Source organism: Triturus cristatus, chromosome 3_2 (genome assembly GCF_964204655.1).
Source record: "Triturus cristatus chromosome 3_2, aTriCri1.1, whole genome shotgun sequence".
In the NCBI taxonomy this organism is placed as follows: Eukaryota; Metazoa; Chordata; class Amphibia; order Caudata; family Salamandridae; genus Triturus; species Triturus cristatus.
In genome coordinates this window covers 1,062,105,728-1,062,123,784 of record NC_140584.1, presented here as the reverse complement: position 1 = coordinate 1,062,123,784, position 18,057 = coordinate 1,062,105,728, and the positions used below count along the sequence as shown (strand labels likewise).

Genomic DNA, 18,057 nt, shown 5'->3' with positions numbered 1-18,057 from the left:
AGTCAAGATATGCAGCCCTATACACAAATGGTCAACATGATATGTATGGCTCATTAAAGAGAAGCCTTCATTGTTAGAACAAGCGTTCTCGTGACATACAGTAACATGTAAACTCAGTTTACAGTAATGACAGTTTCAATATAAAAAATATGTATACATCTTTGCCGTATGCAACTATGTGGGTATTTATAACACACACAAAATGCTCCTTTATCACATACAAAAAACTCAGAAGAACTGAGGCAAGATTGGTAATGTTATTTGGAAAGCAAATAATGTACCGAAACACATTTGCAACTCAAACAAGCATTGGCATAGCCAATAGGTCTCGCCTTTGGGACCTTATAAGTGTTTAGCCATGCAACAGTTGCATAACTAAACACTTATAAGGTCCCAAAAGCAAGACCTATTGGCTATGCCAATGCTTGTTGATATGGTCACCACTACTTTTTGCCTGCCATTGATGTGATTTTGACTGGAAGTGCACTGGGTTCCCGCTAACCAGGTCGCCAGCACAGATCTTGTTCCAAAAACTGTGCAATTGTACCCCAATTCGCAATACCTTTAGCACCCTCTGCAAGTCCCTAGTAAATGGTACCTCTGGTACCAGGGTCTGAGGTACTAAAGAGGATTCCTAATGGCTGCAGCACACATTGGGCCACCTTAAGTGACACCTCACCCAAGTCATGCAAGCTGCGTGTCTTGGCGCAGACAAAAGTTAAAAAATGACATGGGACATCAGTGTGCCATGCCTGCAGACACTGCATGCAGTATAAGTAAGTCACTCCTACAGCGGGTTTTACAGCCCTAAGGCAGGGTGCACTTTCGGCTTCACTGAAAACAGAGTGGTTTGGTATCAAACATCTCGTATTAATAAGCCCAAACAGATTCCAATGAGCGAATAATTAACTTCATGCACCCAGAGGACACCTTAGAGGTGCCCCTTGAAAACCTACAGACTACTAGTGTGCTAGACGACAGGTCTTAGCCAGCCTGCCACCACAGAAAAGTTTGACCCCAGGGGTGAGGGCCTTTGCTCTCAGGAGGTCAGTAATAAAAGCCAGCTTGGGAAGCGGGTGTTCACACCCCACCACCCTTAAAGGATGACTTGTGAATAAGCATTCAAAGGCAAGGTGCTTCTAAGAGTCCACTGCCTTTGTTATGCGAATCTGGCTTCCCTTACAGGAGAGAATACCAAGCCCCCATGATCACGGTCCATTTGGCACCATGGCAAGGCGGAAAAATTAGTAATCAGAGAGGAGTGTTCACCTTTAGGCCAGTTCCACCCTTAAGGTGGGCTACCTGAAGTGAAGACAACATTTCTGATTCTGCCGTCTTTGTGATGGCAAACTTAGGAACTTTGGGGCAGGGTTTTGCCCACTTCCCACAGGAAGTGGTTATATAGGGGGCATAGTGACCTCAGGGTTAAGTTGCCCATTGGCTACTATCCTACACTCCCATAAATTCAGTATTTAGAGAAGGCCCTTGCACCAGGTAATAAGATTCTGCTGACCTCAAAGACGAGGGACATGAAGAGTCGCAAGAACAGAAGCACCAGCAACTCTGTTGCTCGAATGTGAATTTACCTTGAAAAAACAAGAGGAGTTTGGCAACACCTGAACAGTTGGTTTAATCAAACTTCAGCCGGGAGCAGTAACAGGTGGTCTGAGAACTGTATCAAAGTGCAATTGATCTGAGCGCCTTTATTTACATTTCTTGGAGCATCATAAAACTATTCATAGATCCTTTATAGGAAGAAGAATGTGGGCCTAATCATGGATTTATAAATTATTCCCACCGGATAACAAATGCAGGTTGGGCTCGAGCCTGCTTGGACACAATGTGGATCAGTGTGTAACGTGTCCAGTTGTCCGGCATCTGATCACTGTTTTTGTGTCCTGATTGGTAGAGTGTTCCTAACTTCATGTGGCATCTATCTCTGGGGTTTTCAAACGTGCGCCCCTCCAGTCATGTGTACTTTTTTGGGGCCAATCTCACCTGACTTTTGTGGTGTAGCTGCCTATGGGATTAATCTGGGTTTTTCCTGTTTGTGCGTTCGTCCTGCTGGTTACATGCCACCCCACATGTGATCTGTCGATCAGTTGCCTCAGGTCGCAGGGCCTGCCTGACCACAGATTTCATACTTTGGGCTGATGGAGGTCATATCGGTGATTTCAACAATAGAGATTCGATTTCGTTTTCATGAACACATGTATCTTTGTGTACACTGGTTTTACAATATTAACAACTGACTTTGCTCCAACCCCACCAGCCTGCCTACTGGCTTTGACAATTGCACCAAACACAACTTGTGAAGCAGCTCCTGTGTCTCCAAAACCTGGGACACCTGCCAGCACTTCACCAAAAACTAGGAATATTTCCCTGGAGAAGCGGAGCCGGTTCCCTGCAGGCACTCCTAGAGCAATGGCATAACAAAACTTGAGCGCTACAGAGGGGGACCCACGCTCGAGATCCAGTTTGGACCTCTCCGGTCAGGGATCTGACATTGCAGGAGGGGGGCACCGGAGCTCGGGACCCCCCTCCTCCCCCCCCTCGCACCATTAGAGCTGCAGGGGGCTTTTGTTATGCTACTGGCCAAGAGACCTGCGAGGTCTCCGGACCGCCAAAATTCGACACCTGAAGGTAGCACTGCACCCAAGCTGTCTAGCCCTAGCCGAAGTGGCCAACAGAGCCAGTGTGGTCCCCTAGCCCTGCAGAGACGGAGTCCACCTTTGACTTGCCCTCTGTGAACATCCCATCGCCGCCTGCAGACTGTGTGCAGGCCCCCTCAACCACGAGTCTCCGGTAATGAAAACCCGACGCACAAAGTACCTCTGCACCCGTCCCCCATGTAGAAGAGGACCAAAAGTGTCTCTTCACCACGCCGAGCAATGTGAAACCCAAGCCCTCCCTAAAGTTCAGACCAACTGGCTTCCCAGTTCAAACCTGCAGCCTCTTAACAAAGACTGATCCCCATAGACTAACATTGGGCACTTGAAGCTGTACTGCACCTCTGCACCCGGCTGCCCCAGTGCCTCTCAGTGTGACCTCTTGGTGCTGCCTTGGACCTTGCCCCATACTCACCGTAAGTCCAGGAGATTGGTCTTGTAAGTCGCTGTACTCTACCTGTATGCTGTATTCGTTTTTCCTCCCATAGGATAACATTGCAGACTCTAAAAATTGCTCTGTTGACTTTTGAAAAATGTAAGTATTTCTATCGCGTCACGAGGATTTTGGTGACTATATATATAAAAAGATACGTGTTATTTTTATAAAATTGGTGTGGATCTCATTGAGCTGTGTGTATCATTTATTGACTATGTGTGTATTTTGCAGATGTCGAACACTCCTCTGTGAGAAGTCGAAGGCTGTTCAAGCACACTATCCCCTCAAAGAAGACCGCCTTGGAAATGCTACAGCAAGCCTGGCCACGTATGATGGAATACAGGGACTCTTTGCACAGTGTACCTCTTTTTGGTATACTATATAAAGACCCAGATTCCTACAGTCCAATAAGAACCTTAACTGAAAAAGTTCTCAAGGGCTGCCTGACAAACTACTCTCTGCTCTAAAGCTTGTCTGAATAGTAATGCTTGATGAATTAATGAAATATGTATATGTAGAGCAGTTACAAGGAAGTAGAACACTTGACGTTTCTCAACCAAGCAGCAGTATTCACATTCTTATGTAGAACTCACTTTTTGGTCAGCTGATAGCATAATAAAATGGGGGGAAAAAAACGACACTATGGATATGGATGGTTTAGGTGTAGTAAAACCCGTACTATATGGCCCATAGTCAATAAAGAGCTGGTAAGATCATCACTAATCTTTTGCTCTGTCCAATTAAAACGTTAGCACTTACATATAGGGAACGTAGGGATCTCTCAGCCTGAGATTGGAATCAGAGGAAAACCGCAACAGGGATGGACTATATGAAAATACTTCGGTAAGAAAAAAAAACTTATCCTCATAAAGAACTTATGGAGTGAAACTGTAAAGGCTCCACAGCTTGTTAAAAACAAGTGAAGGGAGGAATACTGGCAAATAGTCTTAATATCACTGGAAATGCCTCTGTTTGCATTCCAGCCCATTATTTTCCACACACAATGCCTCTCAAAAAAGAAGCCCGCCTAATAAAATCAGTACTGACCCTGCTCCACATGGAAACAGTCGACACTAAACTGTCATACAAAGCCATCTCTAGAAAGGACCGCAAGAATTCCCAGTAGAACCACAATGGTGAGGCACGGTCGCCGGCCTTCCTCTAGGATGTTATTTTCCTCTAGAATCTTCCAGTTTTTCACTGGAGGAAAATTCATTCTGTCCCTCCTGAATATAGTCATTTTCTGACTAAATTCAAACTCCTTGAGATAATGTGAAGGTGGTAAACAAACTACTCATAAAAATTTGTGGGTCAGAGGATACCTTTTCCTAACGCAGGAAGGACACTTGACATAAAGCAAAGACATTCAAAAGATGAAAGCAAAGACATTCAAAAGATGAAAACAAAGGTTGAAATGCTCCATACGTTTAAGACGAGGAGTAATGCAAACAAAAGCTTGCAAAATAGGGTGACAAAATCATGGATGTGGCGTGAGATCCTCAGCATAAGCAAGAATATAACAGAATGTGTGAGTCAACTGCTACTGCAAGGCAGGATAGGATAGGATAGGGAAGCAGGTGGCTTCTTAAAGGAACAGTATGTTTTCAGTTTTTGGCTACAAGGATCCTATTAGGATACTCTTCCTGATGTATTATTTGCATTCCCTGTGGATTTTGTGTCTGTATTTGTATCCGGTTTTGTGCTACACTGTTGCCTTATGGATTAAGTGAACATTAGAAAGAAATAATCCGGAAAAATCAGCCTGCTAGGTTATGGAGATTGTACATTTAAGAAAAATATTTTCACCTCAAATAAGTGCATATATTTCTTATTTAGAAATCACAAGTTCCAAAATCCTCACACAAAGGGCAGGAATACATGGATGACTATCGATGAATACGGCGTGACAAAGCATTACGGATCCAAGCAGCTTTAGCACATTAAAAGATTATCACCTGTGAATGAGTATGACATGGCATTTATGTTTGACTAAGTGGACACAAACAGTTCGCATTATGGGTCATTCACTGCTGCCAATCAATGTCACCTGTATGTCATCAATTCAAACAGTAGCCGGACAAACTCACCCACTGACTATGTTAAGTCCCGGTGAATTATTTGATTCAATAACAGTTTACAAAATAGACATGTGAAACTGTGGTATTAAACATTATAGAATTAACAAGTTGATAATTAACAGGTTATAAGATTCACATGTAAGCATCTACTGCTAGTATTAGTCACCAACTTCATTTTAATTTGTAAAACCTACTTTACAAAAAAAACTTTAGTCACAGTTCTAGCAATATTTTCCCAAAATGAAATCAAGAGGGTTAAATGATAAACTGGCTATCTACTTACAGTATTTTACAAAATCATTCTGAAAATCCTTCTTTGTATTGACAAAGGTTATTCCCTTTTCGGTTCCAACGACGAGCACCTCTGTTTCATAGACAGCAATACAAGCTACTTCCGCTTTAGACTTTGCAAGCTCTTTACACTGAAACAAATGACATGTTAAAACAATATCCAACCCCAATCCAATGAATGTGATGACAATTTCAAGAGGAAACGCAAATATTTCTATTAAGTTTTATAGTACAGTTTCAATATTATGGTGTCCTAGAGCATTGTCAAATGGATTTTTGCAGACATGATAAATCTCAACATAACGCCCCTCCCCAAAAACGCAAAAAGACACTGGCAACCAAGTACCCAAGAATTCTTACCAGCAATTTCAGGTCATATGTTGACAGGAGGAATGAAGACATCAGTGGAGAGCCGTGGTGGTTGCTTTCGCTCTGGTGGAATGGGCCCTAAGCCCTTAAGGAGGCTCCTTCGCTAAGGCGGAACACTAACCCATCGGGGTATAGTTCTCTTCTGAACAGCGCGTCTTCTCTTTGCACCCACGTACCTTAGAAAGAGTTGGCGTCCACCCAGAACTCTTTTGTTCGATCAAGGCAAAACGACCATGCTCTTTTGGGGTCCAGATGGTGAAGACGTTCCTCTTCATTGAAAGGGTCCGGTGGCACATATAAGGTGGGCAGGGTAACCGACTGTCCCAGATGGAAAGGTGTTACGACCTTAGGAAGAAAAGATGGCCTAGTCCGGAGTACTACCTTATCCGGAAAGGTAACCAGGTAAGGAGGCTTTGATGAAAGTGCCTGTACTTTGCTGACTCTCCTGGCAGAGGTTATGGTCACCAAAAAAGCTGTCTTAATGGTGAGCAATCACAGAGGGCAGTTCTGCAGCGGCTCAAACAGTGCACACAACAAGAAGATGAGCACCAAATTAAGGTTCCAATGTTGCATGGTAAAAGGTGTGCATGGTAAAAGGTGAAGGAGGAAACAAATGGGAAAGCACCTTAAAAAATCTCTGCACAATTGTAGATTTAAACAAAGATGGCTGATCAGGCAGCCGAAGAAAAGAAGAAAGGGCCTTAAAGTAGCCCTTTAAGGTGCCCAGAGCAGAGCCCTGCCGGGCCAAAGAAAGTATGAAGAGTAGGACTTCAGATATGAGCAGATAGAGGGTCAACAGACCAATCCATAAAATCTTTACAAAATTTGTTACATCGGCAGGCGTTAACTGATTTGGTAGAGGGACTGGCTGCCAAGATAACCTCACAGACTTCAGGAGGAAAGCCAAAAGCTGTCAACTGTCGCCACTCAATCTCCACGCTAGGAGGCGGATAGTTGACAGGTTTGGGTGGAGAACCCTCCCCTGCTGCTGTAACAAAAGATCCTCCTGCAGGGGCAGCCTGACCGGAGGAGCGATGCTCATGTCCAGAACCTCGGGATACCAAACTCTCCGTGCCCAGTCCAGAGCCACAAGAATGGCTTGTGCACGGTAGCTTCTTATCTTCTTAAGCACTCTGGGCAGAAGTGGTATGGGTGGAAAGGTGTTCAAGAAGCCTCAGCAACACTCCCAATGAAAAGCGGCACAGAGCGAGTGCTGCCTTGGAAACTCCAAGGCGCAAAACATCTGACACTGCGTGTTCTCTTCGGAGGCAAACAGATCTAACCAAGGCTCTCCCCACAGCTGAAAGAGATCTGGTGCCACTGGCCTTCAGAGAACCGGCCAGGTGTTGAACCACCAGGTAAATTCCCTGATGTTCCAGCCAAGTTCAGAGATGCAGGGCCTCTTGACAGAGCCACATGATGGTACTGTTGTCTGTGTACACTTAGACAAGCCTTTCCTTTATGGATGGCAAAAAGGCTTTTAGTGCTCGGCGGATCACCTGGAGCTCCAGCAGATTGATATGGAGCTTGTTTCCCGCCAGACACCAGAGTCCTGATCTCCACCTACCCCAGATGGCCACCCCAGCCCAAAGGAGACGCGTCCGTCACTACTGTGAGATCTGGGTGGGGAAGGGAGAGGGGTCTGCCGTTGAACCACTCGCTGTCCATTAGCCACCTCTGCAGATTTTTCACAGTTCCCTCTGAAATCTGGATCAGGTTGGCAAGATTTCCTTGATGCCTTGTCCATTGGAACTTCAAGTCCCACTGCAGAGCCCGCATGTGCCACATTGCATGGGTCACTAGTAGGATGCAGGAGGCCACGAGGCTAAACAGCCTCCGAGTCAGTCTCACCCGAACCCATGATAGAGGCTAAAACATCGGTATCATAGCCTGAATATCCTAGACTCTCCATTCGGGAGGATATGCCCGAAACTGCGCAGTGTCCAGAACCGCCCCAATAAGAAGAAGCCACTGAGAGGGAGTCAGGTGTGACTTCGGCATGTTGATAGTGAACCCCAGTGAATGCAAGAGGTTCGCCGCCGTCTGGAGATGGGAGACGACTGCTTGGGGCGAGCCCGCCTTCAACAACCAGTCATCAAGATGAACAAGTTACTTACCTTCTGTAGCGCCTTTTCTGGTGGATACAGTATCTGCCTGTGGATTCCTCACCTTGTGAATATCCCCTGCGCCAGCATTCCACGGAACTTTTCTTCCCCAGCACTCCACGTCGACGTGGGCGACGTCATAATGCATCGGCTCCGCTCGCGACTCCGTATGACGTCACCGGAGCCATAAGAGGCCCACGTCGGCGTGATGACGTCAGTTCCACCCATTTTTTCCGTGCCTTCGAGGCGAACAGGTGGACCAACGACAGACTCAAAGTATACACAGTATACAATATACCAAAATATATGCATAGTGTACAAAGGAAAGGAATGCTAAATAAACAAGTATTTCCTACAAATGTACAAGTGTAAAAAAAAAAAAAAAAACATCAACAAGACCCATTTCATGGTATACAAAGGTGGACAACGGGGAGGCGGGTGGGCCAGTGAGGAATCCACAGGCAGCTACTGTTCTTCTGATGGATACATCTGCCAGTGGATTCCTCACCTTGTGAATAGATTCCCACAGCAGTCCCCACTCCCGGAGGAGGGTGTCCACCTTCCTACACCAGAAAGTCTTGCAACACAGAGCGCGCAAAGTGGCCCTCCCTCCTCATCTCCGAGTCCAAGCAATAATGCTTTGCGAAAGTATGGAGGGAGGCCCAAGTCGCGGCTTTACAAATATCTGCCACAGGAACACCCCGGGCCAAAGCAGATGTAGACGATTTCGCTCTAGTCGAATGAGCTCTAATACCCTCAGGAGGGGTCTTACCAGCCAGGGCGTAGCAGATCTTGATGGCAAGGATAATCCATCTCGACAAAGTGCGCTTGTGCACTGCTCTTCCTTTTGAATGACCAACATAGCCAATGAAGAGTTGATCATCTAGACGAAAGTCTTTAGTCCTGTCCAGATAAAAACTCACAGCCCTCTTTGGATCCAGGCGATGGAGTCTTTCCTCCTCCTTGGAGGGATGAGGAGGTGGATAAAAAACAGGGAGAGTAATAGACTGCCCCAAATGAAACGGAGTAACAACTTTTGGCAGGAAACCAGCCCTGGTCCCGAGAACCATCCTTTCAGCATGTAATGTAAGAAAAGGGGGTTTAGAACTAAGAGCTTGAAGCTCACTCACCCTCCTTGCCGAGGTTATGGCTACAAGAAAGACCACCTTAAAGGACAACAGCCTCAAAGGACAGCTATGTAGAGGCTCAAATGGGGACCCCCTCAGAAAGGTTAAAACAAGATTAAGGTCCCACTGTGGCATTACAAAAGGAGTGGGAGGAAACATGTTTGTAAGGCCCTTGATAAACCTCAGAACAACCGGAGATTTAAATAGTGACGGTTGATCAGGCATAGAAAAGCTGATAAGGCAGATAAATAGCACTTAACCGTGGCTAAAGCACAACCCTGCTGAGCCAAGAAAAGAGCAAACTGGAGCACATCAGAAAGATGGGCTTTTAAAGGGTCAATGGAACTCTCTCCACACCATTTTACAAATTTAGACCACCTATAGGAGTAAATGGACTTGGTGGAGTGTCGCCTGGCCGATAAAATAACATCCACCACATCAGGCGGGAGAGAGCAGGAACTCAGGTTGCCCCGTTCAATCTCCAGGCATGAAGGTGTAAGCTCTGGAGGTGGGGGTGTAGAACCTGCCCCTCCGACTGCGAGAGGAGGTCTGCCCTCAGAGGGAGACGGAGCGGAGGGCACAAGGAGAGGTGGAGAAGATCTGTGTACCACACCCTTCTTGGCCAATCCGGGGCGATCAATATAACTTGGGCCCGGTCTTGGCGAATCTTCCTCAGAACCCCAGGAATCAAGGGTATGGGAGGAAACGCGTAAAGGAGTTGCGAGCCCCAACTCAACTGAAACACGTCCCCCAACGCTCCCTGCATCGGATACTGGAGACTGCAGAATGACGGGCAGTGAGCGTTCTCGAAAGTGGCAAACGAGTCCACCCGAGGTGTCCCCCACGTCCGAAAGACGTGACGAACCACCTCCGGATGGAGCCTCCACTCGTGATCGGCGGAGAACTGTCGACTGAGACTGTCTGGACGTACATTCAACACCCCGGCCAGATGATTTGCCATCAGACAAATCTGATGGTCCTGAGCCCAGGACCATAGACGTAAGGCCTCTCTGCATAGACAGAGACCCCACTCCTCCCTGCTTGTTGACATACCACATCGCGGTAGTGTTGTCTGTCAGGACTTGAATCGACTGACCGCAAAGGGAAGGAAGGCCTTGAGCGCCAAACGTATCACCCGCAATTCCAGAAGGTTGATGTGAAGCAACCTTTCCTCTGGAGATCAAAGACCCTTGATCTCGAGATCCACCAGATGAGCACCCCACCCCAGGGTGGAGGCATCCGTTATCACCGTAGCCACCCATGGAGTCAGATGAAAGGGCTTTCCTTGAGACAGATTGCCCTCCACCAAGATAGATCCGCTGCAGCTTCTCTAGAGACCTTGATCGACTCCCTGAGATCTCCGTTGTGCTGATACCACTGCTTGCGGAGGCACCACTGGAGCGCCCTCATGTGCCAGTGTGCATGGTTGACCAACAGAATGCCGGAAGCGAACAGACCGAGCAGGCGAAGGACCTTCAGAACTGGAACAACCGCTCCATTGTGGAAGAAAGGGACCATCTCCTGAATGTCGAGAATTCTTTGTGGAGGAGGAAATGCTCGACACACAGTAGTGTCCAGTACCGCCCCTATGAACAGGTTGCGTTGAGAGGGCACCAGGTGAGATTTGGGCACATTGATCGAAAAACCCAAGTCGAATAACAGCTGAGATGTTACCTGCAGATGACGCTGCACCATCTCCGGGGACTCTGCCTTCAGAAGCCAGTCGTCCAGGTAGGGGAAAACTGGAATCCCTGACCTCCTGAGATGAGCAGCCACCACTGCCATCACCTTTGTGAAGACTCGAGGTGCGGTAGTAAGACCAAACGGGAGGACCGCAAACTGGTAGTGTTGCGACCCAACCGTAAAATGGAGATACTTCCTGTGCGACTTCAGGATTGGGACATGAAAGTATGCGTCCTGCAAGTCGAGCGACACCATCCAGTCTCCTTGCTGCAACGCTTGAAGAACCTGCGCAAGGGTCAGCATCTTGAATTTCTCCTGTTTCAGGTAAAAGTTCAAGATTCTGAGGTCCAGAATCGGACGCAATCTGCCGTCCTTTTTGGGAATCAGGAAATACCGGGAGTAGCATCCCTGACCCCTTTCCTGCTACGGAACCACCTCTATTGCACCCTTTTGAAGCAAAGCTAGAACCTCTTTCTGCAGGAGAAGCAGATGGTCGTCCGAGCAGTAACCTTGGCAAGGAGGGTAAAGGGGAGGAAACTCCCGAAAGGGAAGGGCGTACCCAGTCTCTACGAGGTTCAAAACCCAAAGGTCTGTCGTAACAGATTTCCAACCCCGCAGAAAGTAGGACACCCGACCCCCCACAGGTCTTACATGATCTGGGATGGGGGATCTAGGGCTGCTTCCCTGAAGCCTCATTGGGAGCAGAGGAGGAGGAAGAAGAAGAGGGGTTGCGTCCAGAACCTCTCTGACCCCTTTGTCTCCCTCTATAGGATCTATAGAGGGGATTCTGCTGTTGCTGTTGCTGTTGCTGCTGCTGCTGCTGCTGCTGCTGCTGCTGTTGCTGCTGAGGCTGCCGGAAGGAGCGAAAGGATGTTATTCTTAAAACCAGAACCCTTAGCAGGAGCTTGCAGACCCAAAGACTTAGCCGTTAACCTGCTATCTTTAAACCTTTGTAGGGCAGAGTCTGCCTTCTCTCCAAACAACTTCTGCCCATCAAACGGCAAATCCACTAAAGTGGCCTGAACATCCGCGGAGAATCCCGACGAACGAAGCCATGCCTGCCTTCTTGTGGCTATGGATGAGCCCATTATCCTCGCCACCGAATCTGCCGTATCCAGCCCTGATTGGATTACCTGTCTGGCAGCGGCCTGAGTGTCTGCAACTACCTCCAAGAAGGACGTCTCATCGCCCTCAGACAGCTTAGGGGTTAAAGACTTCATTGAGTCCATCAAGGCATGCACGTAACGACCCAGCAAGCACGTGGCATTGGAAGACTTTAGTGCCAAACTTCCTGAAGAGAAAGTCTTTTTAGCCGCCTGGTCCACCTTTTTGGACTCCCTATCTATGGGAGACTGAGGGAAAGCCCCCGAAACGTGCTTTGAGCAGGAAGCCTGCACAACTAGGCTCTCTGGAGACGGGTGTGTAGATAGAAAATCCGGATCCCCAGGCGCCACCCTGTATCTTCTCGCCACCTGTCTGGAAACCGCCGGAGAAGAAAGAGGTTTCCGCCATACCTCCAAAACAGGCTCCAAGATGGCCTCATTAAAAGGCAGTAAAGGCTCTCATGTGGAAGTTGGAGAGTGTAGCACCTCCGTCAGCAAGTTCGACTTATACTCTACTGAGGGTAACTGTAAATCTAACAGTTCTGCGGCCTTTTTAATAACAGTATGGTAGGGTGCCAGCTCTTGTGGTGGAGAGGATCTTGATGAGGTGTGCTCCCACTCCGGGGTCGTATCCAGGCCACTAGCCTCTTGTATTCCTTCAAATTCATCAGAGGATGTGTCAACCTCACCTTCCTCTACCTCTGCCCTATACCTTCCTTCCTCCAATACCCTTTGGGCCTCCCTTCTTGATCGAATCCGGGGTGCCGGCGTCGTCGTACGCGGTGTCGGTGGAGCCAGAGGTATAGGAGTCGGCGGCGCCAGAGACTGAGTCGGCGGCGCCGGACGCGGCACCGATGGAGTCGGCAACGGCGTCGAGGAAGGCTCTGAAGCAGGACGATCCAGCCGAAGCCGTGACGGATCCCCCAGACGGCGCCGGAAACTGCCACGAAGGCGCCATCCGCAGAAAGGGCATAAAGGGGGCCTGAGCGTAATGCTGCGGCACCCCTAACGAATACGCCATGGGACCCACGGGACCAGTTTGTGCTCTGGATGGGAAGGCCACCCTATTAAAAATACCATACATGGCATTTAAGAATTGTGTAGAGTCAGTACCTGGAGCAGAAACTGAGGATAAGGTACAGAACCTGTATCCCTCTGCGGAGTACTCGGCAGCGGCGCCGTTGTGTCCTCTACTGGAGCCGTAGAATCTTCAGGCACCGGAGTAGACTCTTCCCTTTGTTCCTGTTCACCATTCGAAACAGGCAACTCCACTGGAACCGGAGAGGACGCCGGTGACGGCGACTGCGCCGGGGACCGCGCTGGAGCCCGCTTCGGCGAAGGAGATCCTCCCGGAGACTTAGAAGGAGAAGGTGACAAGTCCTTACTTCGAAGTCGCCGGGGCGAAGCCGACCTCGACTTCCTGCTCTTCGAAGACCGGCATTGTGAAGAATGTTTTTTTTTCTTGTGATGTTTCCTTGACTTAGACGACCTCGAAGTCGACGACTCCGGCCTCGACTTCTCCTTCTTTCTCCCTCTCTTCTCCTTACAGATCTTTGCCATAAACCGCTTTGCCTTCCTTTCCTTCAACGCCTTAGGATTCATCCTCCTGCAGCATGCACAATCTTCAACATCGTGGTCCGATGAAAGGCACCACAAGCAGTCCTCCTGCGGGTCCGTCATCGACATGTGGCTGCCACATTCCCTACAGGGCTTAAAGCCCGACTTCGTCGAAGACATTACAGATTTTACAACAGTAACACCTTACAACTACTAAGTATCAGGAGAGTACTGGAAAGAACCGTTGCGCGTCGACGGCACGGAAAAAAGGGAACTGACGTCATCACGCCGACGTGGGCCTCTTATGGCTCCGGTGACGTCATACGGGGTCGCGAGCGGAGCCGATGCATTATGACGTCGCCCACGTCGACGTGGAGTGCTGGGGAAGAAAAGTTCTGTGGAATGCTGGCGCAGGAGATATTCACAAGGTGAGGAATCCACTGGCAGATGTATTCATCAGAAAGGGGAAGACTGGGACCCCAGATCTCCGCAAATGAGCTGCGGCCACCGCCACTTTTGCGAACACCCAAGGCGTACTGGTGAGGCCCCAGGAAAGCACCGTGAGCTGAAAGTGCTAGTGGCCTAAGGTGAATCGCAAGTGGAGACGATGGGCAGGCAGGATGGGGACATGAAAGTAGACATCCTGCAAGTCCAGTGCTACCATACAGTCTCTTGTGTCCAGGACCTGAGCTTTTTGAATTTCTTGTTCTTGAGGAAGAAATTGAGGGTTCTGAGATCTAGGATAGGACAAAGGCCTCCGTCCTTCTTGGGGACCAGGGAGTAGCTACCACTGCCAACTTTGGGCCCTGGAATCCACTCTATAGCTCCCTTGGCCAAGAGAGCATTGACTTCATTGCGGAGTAAGGCAAGGTGATCCTCAGTCAGCCGATCGTATGCTGGCGGCATAGATCATGGGGTAGTCTAGAAGGGGAAGGAGTAGCCCCTCCGGACTATTTGCAGCACCCACCTGTCCGATGTGATGGCTTGCCAGTGGTTGAAGTGATGGCATTTTCTGCCACCAACTGATCAAGAGTGGAGGAGAGGCTGGTGGCTTGGCTCAATTTCTGGTTCCCGGACCCACGTGGCCAGGTTGAGCTGCGTCCACGGACCGCAGAGGTTACTGAACTCGCGGGGCACTCTGGCCAGAAGAGGGTTGTTGGGGCTGCTAGCCCCTTCCATAGCCACAAAAGGAGCGAAAGCTGGATGAAGGCCTGGGGGCAGTAGTGAGGCCCAAGGACTTTGTCGTGGCCCGCGAGTCCTTGAAGCGCTCAAGGGCAGACAGGAGCGATCAAAGGGCATGTCCATGAGGTTGGCTTCGACATTCCCCGAAAAACCAGATAGTCTCAACCAGACGTGGCGACGAACTGCCAACGTCATAGAAATCGCTCTACCTAGCGAGTCTGTCGTGTCCAAGCCACATCAGATGTCAAACTTGGCTGCGTCTCTCCCATCGGATATAGCTTGGATGACTCTGGGAAGCACCTGTGCAACCGTATCCAATAAAGAATGGGTGTAATGGTCCAAGAGGCATGCGGTGTTCACCAACCGCAGTGATAGGCTGGTGGAACAGAAAATCTTCCAGAAGTTTTCCAACCTCTTGTATTCCCTCTCCGTGGGTGCAGAGGGGAATGCGCCTCAGTAAAGGGAAGCTTGAACTATCAATATTTGGCCGGTGAGGAAAAGTGGGTCCCCCAGTGCAGGGCTATGGTGGCAGGAAATCGTTCAACTCAAAGGAGCCCCTGTGTTGGGTTTGTACCTCGTCCCCAGAAGGAAGTCTGTCAAGGCCTCATTGAAAGGCAATAGGGTTTCCGAGCTCGAAACACCAGGCTGCAGGACCTCTGTCAAGACGTTTGTCTTGATTGCCACTGTAGGAAGCTGTAGGTCAAGGATCTCCGCAGCCATATGCACCACCATGGCAAATGTTGCTTACTCGTCCGTAGCCAGGGTAGGAAGGGAAAGAATGCCAGAATCTGTGGGGTCTCCATACCACTGTCATCACCCAATTCCTCACACCAGTACAGGTCTTGCTGAGGCACAATTTCTAAGGTATCCGGCTCCCCCTCCCAATCCTCTTCCTCCATTCCTATAACTTCAGAATAGGGCAAAAAAAACAGAATGGAGCTGTACAGCTCCGTCGGCCTCAGTGGACACCAGGCGGCTCCGTGTCGTCAGGAATGAGGCTCAGGGAGGCACCGGATGCGACGTCGCTGTGGAGGTGCGACCGGCGTCGGTCCAGACCCAGGAACCGGTCCACTCGAATCAGTGGAGCCGGCAGGGGAACCCTCCATCATCTGTGCTTGCGGGGCTGAAGTGGCACCAACGGGGTCAGGCCACCCAAATATGACGCACATGGAGTAATAAAATTCCTCGAGTTGGGCGGGGGTCGCTCCGGGCCCCGGAATGGGAGGGAAACGTGGAGCAGGGCCTTGAGCACCGAGGTTCCTCCACCATGTCACGAGACGGGCAAGGCGAAGCGTGCTTCGAATTCTTGTGCTGCCTTTTACCGGACTTCCACGAAGAGGACATTGAATCGCCGGAGCGGTGCTCGGACCTTCCTCTCGACCGAAATGGAGACTGGCGAGGCGACCTCCGCGATGCCGGACATCAGGCCGCGAGAAGCTTTAGGGACAGCTCCCTCAAAGCCTACGGCTCAATGGCCCGGCAGTCGGGCATGACTTGGAGTCGTGGTCGTGTTCCAGACATCACAGACAAACCAAATAGGGGCCCGTAACCGACATGGCGCTTTGACAGGCGCCGCCCGGCTTGAACCCAGAGGTCTTCTTACTGGACCTCCTAAATGCACCAAGGGAGTCGACAAAAGTTGAAAAAAATGTCTGCCAAAGAAATTACAGGGAGTAGCTCTCTTTAACAGATCGGCCCTGGCTGACGCTGAAAGAAAAGAACGGACATCAGGGCGCCGGAGTGGTGGTTATATTGACGACATGTGAGGAGGGTTTTTTTTCTTAATCAAAATAGTAGGCAACAACATCATGTTCTGTAGTGCAAATGCAACTTACCGGGGTGAAGGTGGGAGGGAGATGGGATGGTTTCTATTGAAAAAGATTTTGCATGTGGTTACAGGGGAAGAAACACTGCCAATGCATCCCAGAAGAAAAATAAATAGCCTGCATAAAAATATGGAAAAAGTACAGTTGTGTTTTTACTGTCACATGTAGCAAATGTTAACTTTTTCCTGAAGGGCACAGGAATCGGGTACAGAAAGAATGATGGAACATTCCCGACTTTTGGCAACAAATCAAAACGGATGCATTAATATAATTCTATCTGCACGATATCGCCACGTTGAAGCATGAAATGAGATGAAGGAAGCATTTTTACTACGCAGCTGGACCGCTGTGATGGTTGGACTTTAAGTTATGCAGGCTGCTTTAATAAATAATGGTGTGTGGGGGGGTGGGATAGTGTTGAATTATTTGTAGACATCTTTATCTATTAGTGCAGTACACACCGACTTCAGAACGGAGGGAAAATGGGTCATTGAGGGACTGGACAATCCAAAGGGAGGGTTAAAAGGCCAAATAGAAACATAAAACTAAACTGGAAAGTTGCACCAAGATCTCTCATGGGGAGGAGCCAGAAAGTCCAAAGACGACAATAAAATTAAGATTGGTCCTCCTCTGCTGAGAACTCCTGGGTGCAGTCTGTGAAGCCTAAAACAGCTGATCTGAGAATGGAGCAAAAGAGCTCTATTTCAGATAGTAGTAGCAAAGTAAAATGAATTAACTTGCAAGCAGTCAAGCCAATGGAAGCTGCTCCAGAATCATTACAGAAAGGATCACAGCATCATGTATCACCTTTCGGTCCCTCTTGTGCTATTAGTGAGCAGACGAAAAAGCATCCGAGCAGAAGGTTTGAAACTGGCAACTATATCAAGAGAAAGTGGCCAATTAAAGAGTAAACCTTAACCCCTTCACTGTGTAAGTACACAATAGTGAAGTTATAAATTAGTCTTCACCCAATAGGTTATCCAATAAATAATTTTGCCTGTACCACAGAATTATATTTTTCGAGTCAGAGTGGCCTTGAAACTACTTACTGATTAAGAATATAAATGAACCCAGCTCTAGAAATCAGCATGACACTTTTCCCTTCACCAATGGCCGCTTGACTGCTGCAAAATACACACAGATGTGTTCTCCAGAAACATTTGACTACATCCACTGGAACACATCCACTTAAGACATCTTCACACGGGCACGGATGAGAATTCTACCAAAAAAAAAAACAAAAAAAAACAAACATTCACAAAGACAACTACCAGGCTATTTTCCTCAAAAAAGAAGTCAAACAAGTGTTGTTTGGGAGGCTTGGCTGAGCATGCAAGATCGCGGAAGCGCTTGAGAAGAGTTCCACTGAGCCCTGCCATTGTCTGACTCCTACCAGCCGACCCACGTGATTTAGGAGGCGCTGGGGGCTTCTCACAGGCCACGCTAGTGGTCCTTGGTTGCCCGACGCTCTTTTCCTGAGCAACTGGAGCTTCTCACAGGGCATGCTAGTGATCCGTGGTTGCCTGACAACCTCTTACTGAGCCACTGCGCTAGGAGAAACCCCGAACATCATTGTGGTCTTCAGACGAGCCACACAGCACTGCCTACTTTAAAGACCTGGAGCTGCCTGA

General features: G+C 48.8%; 1 protein-coding gene across 7 annotated transcripts in view; it reads right to left on the bottom strand.

The window, feature by feature from the left end:
• Nucleotides 1-18,057, bottom strand: part of GTF2I (general transcription factor IIi) — a 1,662,009-nt gene that overhangs the window by 1,539,261 nt on the left and 104,691 nt on the right. For all 7 annotated transcript variants that reach the window (XM_085649796.1, XM_085649797.1, XM_085649793.1 and 4 more), the window contains exon 3: nucleotides 5,467-5,605. In XM_085649796.1, the coding sequence (XP_085505922.1) occupies nucleotides 5,467-5,605 (139 nt within the window). The remainder of the gene's footprint in view (nucleotides 1-5,466; nucleotides 5,606-18,057) is intronic.